This window comes from Lampetra planeri, chromosome 21 (assembly GCF_965212315.1).
Source record: "Lampetra planeri chromosome 21, kcLamPlan1.2.h2, whole genome shotgun sequence".
Lineage (NCBI taxonomy): Eukaryota > Metazoa > Chordata > Hyperoartia > Petromyzontiformes > Petromyzontidae > Lampetra > Lampetra planeri.
Genome location: NC_136127.1, coordinates 7,589,829 through 7,596,727, shown reverse-complemented (window position 1 = coordinate 7,596,727; position 6,899 = coordinate 7,589,829). Strand labels below are relative to the sequence as shown.

General features: G+C 59.9%; 1 protein-coding gene across 1 annotated transcript in view; it reads right to left on the bottom strand.

Moving 5' to 3' along the window:
• Positions 1-1,548: 1,548 nt before the first annotated feature.
• Positions 1,549-6,899, bottom strand: part of LOC144724788 (dynein beta chain, ciliary-like) — a 37,633-nt gene continuing 32,282 nt past the window's right edge. Inside the window, exons 11-15 of the mRNA XM_078604176.1 lie at positions 5,322-5,517; positions 3,834-3,941; positions 2,460-2,613; positions 1,699-1,852; positions 1,549-1,597 (exon numbers count right to left, since the gene is read on the bottom strand). Coding sequence (XP_078460302.1) covers positions 1,549-1,597; positions 1,699-1,852; positions 2,460-2,613; positions 3,834-3,941; positions 5,322-5,517 — 661 coding nt within the window. The remainder of the gene's footprint in view (positions 1,598-1,698; positions 1,853-2,459; positions 2,614-3,833; positions 3,942-5,321; positions 5,518-6,899) is intronic.

The following is a 6,899-nucleotide window of genomic DNA, read 5'->3' as shown; positions in this document are numbered from 1 at the left end:
AGGCTATATGGGGGATCTTTGTCTTTGGTGGTGGCGAGGGTGGTGATGATGATCATGGTGAAGGTGGTTGCAATCGTGTGGATGATGAAGCGGCAATCACGAAAGTGATGTAATGGTGGTGGCGGTGCTGAAGGTGGTGGAAGTGGTGGTCCTTATGGTGACGATCTTGGTCACTCTGCTAATAGCCAAGATGAAGATTACGGTGATGCCCATAGCGGTGTTCGTGTCGAGGCTGCTACTGCCGATGATGACGACGATGCTCACCCCTGCTGATGATGACACTCACGACGAGGACGGCAATGATTATCACGCAATTTTACAGTCATCACAATTTAAGATGATCACCCCCCCCGCCTCAACCTCCCGTCGTCTTCAGCAGAGGACATCTCAATCCCTCCACCGCCCGCCGTGCACCGCACCCATGACTTACAGTGACGGCCTGGCCCGTCTGGGTCTTCACCCGGCACACTGCATCCCGTGTTCCCATCGATACGACATCGGCTACTGTTCACTCACCACCTACTCCAGTCTACCAGGCACCTGGAAACGATTGACCGCATCCAGTATTCATATGGCTCTAGATACGAGCGGCCACATACCTGGGCACAGCACACCACATCCACCATACCCCTCTCCCTCTAGGCACGACCCACCACGTTACCCAGCAGCACAGCACACCACATCCACCATGCCCCTCTCCCTCTAGGCACGACCCACCACCTTACCCAGCAGCACAGCACACCACATCCACCATACCCCTCTCCCTCTAGGCACGACCCACCACGTTACCCAGCAGCACAGCACACCACATCCACCATGCCCCTCTCCCTCTAGGCACGACCCACCACCTTACCCAGCAGCACAGCACACCACATCCACCATACCCCTCTCCCTCTAGGCACGACCCACCACCTTACCCAGCAGCACAGCACACCACATCCACCATGCCCCTCTCCCTCTAGGCACGACCCACCACGTTACCCAGCAGCACACCACATCCACCATGCCCCTCTCCCTCTAGGCACGACCCACCACCTTACCCAGCAGCACAGCACACCACATCCACCATGCCCCTCTCCCTCTAGGCACGACCCACCACCTTACCCAGCAGCACAGCACACCACATCCAGCATGCCCCTCTCCCTCTAGGCACGACCCACCACCTTACCCAGCAGCACAGCACACCACATCCACCATACCCCTCTCCCTCTAGGCACGACCCACCACCTTACCCAGCAGCACAGCACACCACATCCACCATGCCCCTCTCCCTCTAGGCACGACCCACCACGTTACCCAGCAGCACAGCACACCACATCCACCATGCCCCTCTCCCTCTAGGCACGACCCACCACCTTACCCAGCAGCACAGCACACCACATCCACCATACCCCTCTCCCTCTAGGCACGACCCACCACCTTACCCAGCAGCACAGCACACCACATCCACCATGCCCCTCTCCCTCTAGGCACGACCCACCACCTTACCCAGCAGCACACCACTGCATCCACCTCGAGGTTCTTTCCACCACCTTATCCGGTGGCACGTCACGCCGCACCCCCACCCGGCCCCACCGTGGCCCCACCGTGGCCGCACCTGCACGAGGCGGTGGATGGCGTCGGCGTCGTCGCGGACGGCGCGGTGCCGCTTGGCGAGCCGCTCCACGCGGCCGGCCAGGAGGAGCGGCGGGGGGTCGCCGCGGCCGTCGCGCCGGCCGTGCAGCGGCGCGTCGGCCCAGGAGCGCGCCAGCGCCTGGATGCGCTCCACGTTCGCCTTGGAGCGCTGCAGGCGCGAGTCGAGGTCGCCCACCAGCTCGCAGAGGTCGCGCACGTACGCCCAGGTGTCCTCGCTCTGCGTCGGGGGGGGGGGGGGGGGGGGGGGTGGGGGGGGTCGCGGGGTCAGGGCCAGCGAAGGGCGGCACGTGAAAGCCCACGGAGGAGGTCGCGCGCTGGGGTGAGGCTCTTCTTCAGGCCGAGCGTGTGCTCCTCGTTTCGTCTCTTTGTTTTCGACCCCGTTGCCGACGGTCGCACGTCACGGCGACACGAGACTCGTTATCGTCGTCGACATCGTCGTCGTCGTCGTTGTGCTTGATCAAGTGCTTGTTTTTGTTGTCGCACCTACGATTAGCACGGTTGGCGATGCACGGTGCGGAAGAAGGTCAACATACATACATCATCATCACCATGATCATTATTGTCGCGATTGTCACCATCATCGTCGTCATCATCATCATCATCGTCGTCGTCATTATCATCATCATCGTCCTCGTCGTCATCATCATCCACCATGATTAGTCAACTGATGGATGGTGGTCTTCCACGGGCTTCCACCATCTCTCATGCCCCCCCACCCCCTCCCACAATGAGCCCAGTTTAGCCGTCGCCATCCCCCCACTGCCCTCCCGCCCACAAATATCAAAATCGACGGCGGGTGGCAGCCCCCCCCCCCCCCCATGCACCTCGCACTGCTGCCAGGTGACGGCGGCGAGCGCCGGGGCCCAGCTTGTCGTCGACACGCGCCAGCTGCGCCGCCACCAGCGGGAACTCCACCTCCAGCAGGGAGCGCTGCACGCGGTTGTAGCCCTCGGCCACCAGCTCCAGGCTGCTCACAAACTGAGCCGTCGCACACGACGACGACGAGGAGTGGGGGAGTGGGGGAGGGGGGCAGTAGGAGGGCGAGAGAGAAGGGCAAGGAGGGAAAGAGAGGAGGAGGAGGAGGAGGAGGAGGGGGGGGGGGCGGAGAGAAGGGGATGAGGAGGGAGGAGGGAAGAGGAGTAGGAGGAGGAGGAAGAGGAGGGAAGAGGGAGATGGGCAAGGAGGGAAAGAGAAGAGGAGGAAGAGGGGGAGGAGAGGAGGAGGAGGGGGGGGCAGAGGAGAGAAGGGGATGAGGAGGGAGGAGGGAAGAGGAGTAGGAGGAGGAGGAAGAGGAGGGAAGAGGGAGATGGGCAAGGAGAGAAAGGGAGGAGGAGGGGGAGAAGAGGAGGAGGAGGAGGAGGGAGGGAGAGGAAGAGGAGGGAGGATGAGGGAAGAGGAGTAGAAGGAGGGCGAGAGAGAAGGCCAAGGAGGGAAGAGAGAGAAGGGCAAGGAGGGAAAGAGAGGAGGAGGAGGAGGGGGAGGAGAGGAGGAGGAGGGAGGAAGAGGAGGGAGGATGAGGAGGGAGGAGGGAAGAGAGAGAAGGGCAAGGAGGGAAAGAGAGGAGGAGGAGGGGGAGGAGAGGAGGAGGAGGGAGGAAGAGGAGGGAGGATGAGGAGGGAGGAGGGAAGAGGAACAGGTGTAGAAGGAGGAAGGGGAGGGAATAGGAGAACGAGGAGTAGAGAAGCGAAAGAAGATGGAAGATGGAGAAGGGCAAGCAGGGAAGGAGAGGAGGCGGAGGAGAGAAGGAGGAGGAGGAGGGATGTAGCGGCGACGACGTGAGAGAATGGTGTTAAGGAGACCGCTGGTATATCTCCCGCACGGTAACGACGGTGAGAGCGAGAAATACTTTGACGCCCCTCGCATTTGCCAATCCCTTTTGCGGAACAAAAGTCGACGCACGGCAAAAATCGTCCCATTGGGCAACATTTCTCAGCGGAGATTGCGGCTACAGCTGCCTCTCCCCTCCGGGCAAACGCAATGGCATTCCGATGGTGGCACTCACATCGTACGGGCAAACACCAACGCCGATTTTTCTTCCAGAGATACATACACATTTCTACGGCCGATCGGCGATTTCTGTCGGCTGTCCGATTTCCCGCGCGCATTGTGTCGTCATCGTCGCCGCTGCTCGCGACGGCACGGCCGTGACGACGGCGGTGGCGAGAGAGAGGAGAGAGAGAGGAGAGAGAGGGACACACCTGGTTGATGGCTCCCCGCTTGTGGAAGATGGCGAGCGCCGCGGCGGGGATCGCTCCGCGCAGCTCCAGGTGCTGCAGGTACTTGACCTCGCGCAGCACGGCGGACAGCTGGGACGGCAGCAAAGCAGCAGATGCTTGGAATGCATCCGCACGTGCGCACGTGTGTCTCTCGCACCGCACGGAGCCAATCGCGCTCGTCGGAGGCGCGGCGATAAGCCTATCGCGGCGATGGCCTCGCGCAGCACAATGAGAACGGCAAGGCCAACGCCGGGTGCGCTCGACTGATTGAACGCCTCGAGGCATTCCGCGACCGACGTTAAGATCCGTAAACGATCGCGCCGGGGGTCAGATCTCTGTGTCGTGTGCCACGCTCCTCCCGGCAACGTCACTGCAGCCCACCCACCCACTCACCCACTCACCCACTCACCCACCCACTCACCCACCCACCCACTCAACCACTCACCCACCCACTCACCCACTCACCCACTCACCCACCCACCCACTCACCCACCCACCCACTCACCCACCCACTCACTCACCCACTCACCCACCCACCCACCCACTCACCCACCCACTCACCCACCCACCCACCCACTCACCCACCCACCCACCCACTCACCCACCCACCCACCCACTCACCCACTCATCCACTCACCCACCCACTCACCCACTCATCCACCCACCCACTCACCCACCCACCCACCCACTCACCCACCCACTCACCCACCCACTCACCCACCCACTCACCCACCCACTCACCCACTCATCCACCCACCCACTCACCCACCCACTCACCCACCCACCCACTCACCCACCCACTCACCCACCCACTCACCCACCCACTCACTCACTCACCCACCCACCCACTCACCCACCCACTCACCCACCCACCCACTCACCCACTCACCCACCCACTCACCCACTCACCCACCCACCCACTCACCCACCCACCCACGTGAAGGTGTCGCGCGATGAACAAACGTGGCTGAGTTATTACCGCCCCCAGCAGCAGCAGCAGCGCCACCACCACGCCGGTGAAATGGGCGATTGGGAGAGCGATCGACACGCGCGTTCGGTTACATCCAGCACCATCAGGCAAGCTGATCAGGAATCACGTTGCTCAACTCAACTTGTCTTTTTCCCACCCGGTAAGTCCCACTGAGCTATGTAGCTCTTTTCTAGAAGCGACCTGGCCATCAATAATAGCCCCAACGAAGCGGCTTATCACGTGGAAATACATAGCAGTTGGCAAAAAACTCTAAACGCGTGTTGATTCTAAATGTGGAGGGAAAAACCGAAGGACCCGGAGAAAAATCCACGTGACCACGGGGGAGAACACGCAAACTGCAAATGTACAGCAGGCGTCAGGGGTCGGAATCGAAACCCACGACCTCCTGTATACCAGGCGAGGTTGTTAACATCTCCGAGCCACCGCGCCATGGTTAACCCCATTGTTGGCTATCGGAGGGCGAGGCCGGGAGGGTTCACCTGGGAGCTGAAGTTGACCCTGAGGCTGCCGTCGCCGTGGAGACGGAGGAGTAGCGGGCGGTCCAGGCTGAAGCGGCAGACCTCGTCGACGCCGCGCTCCCACTGGGCGAAGGCGTCGTCCTCGTGGCGCGCCAGCAGGGCCATCATCTCCTCGTACTTGTCGAACGCGACGCGCGCCTCCTCGCTCTCCATCGACCTGCCGTGGTGGCGCAGCGCGCGCAGGCCGCTGTTGCCAAGCCGTCGCCGTCGTCAGGGTTGTCGTCCTGACCGTCGTCGTCGTCATCGTCGTCATCGTCGCTCTTACCGTCATCGTTGTCATTGTTACCATCGTGGCCATCGTCATCATCGTCATCGTCGTCGTCATCGTCGTCATCGTCGTTCTTACCGTCATCGTTGTCATTGTTACCATCGTGGCCATCGTCATCATCGTCATCATCATCGTCGTCGTCATCGTCGTCATCGTCACTCTTACCGTCATCGTTGTCATTGTTACCATCGTCGCCATCGTCCTCGTCGTCGTCATCATCATCATCACCGGCGTCGCCGATCGTCATTGCAATTGTCCTTATCAGCATTACCATTGAACGTGTCGTTACTGTCATCGTTATTATTGCGTCATCATCATCATCATCACAACTGTCACTACTGTTGTCATGATAATCGTCGTCAGGGTTGTCGTTATTCCCCTCACCATCATCATCGTTGTTGTCCACATCCAATCCACCCAGCATGAGGGAGATGGCAGCAGAACGGTGGTTTTTGAATCTATCTGTGCGGAGCTATGAGCATTCTCCCCCACTCCCCTCCCGCGCACGCGTGGAGGGTGGTCTCCAGGTTCTCTGGTTTCCTCCGCCAAACATCCCAAGGTAGCAGCACCCTCTTTAAGATGAGTTTTGATGTACGGGCTAGGCGTTGTGTCTAAAATTAAAAGACCTCATATCATAATCCCTGTCACAACCCATCACTGCCTGCCTCATCATCACCATCACCATCCCTGTCACAACCAGCACTGCCTGTCCCATCATCACCATCATCACCATCACCATCCCTGCCACAACCATCACCGCCTGCCTCATCATCATCATCCCTGCCACAACCATCACTGCCCCATCATCATCACCACCTCCGCCCATAATTGTTCCTTGGGTCAGCGCTTCACATGCAATAGATCGATTAAAATTCGAACGTGTGTCGTCCACCCTCCTCCACCCGACGCAGCCAAATGGATAAAGTCAACGTCAACAAACGTTCCACTTTGTGGAGAGCGATCCACGCGCATTTTAAATAAATAAAAACATCGGGTTCTACGCTGCGCTGTCCGTTACAGCCAGCGTCGTCGCGCGAATGCCTGAATGCGTAATAACGTCCTCCGGCCTCGTCCGACACACAGTGGGCGACACGCTTCGCTCCGCGCGGCGATCTGACCCGACGCATCAGCCGCGACTCACAATATTGGTGGCGGAGGCCCGCGTGCAAAAAAAAAATCGTCGTCATCGTCGTCGCCGCAGTCGCCGTTTAAAACAGCAAAAAAAAAACGGCTATGATACAAAAGCCTTTCACGGGCAATTCGGCAGAACC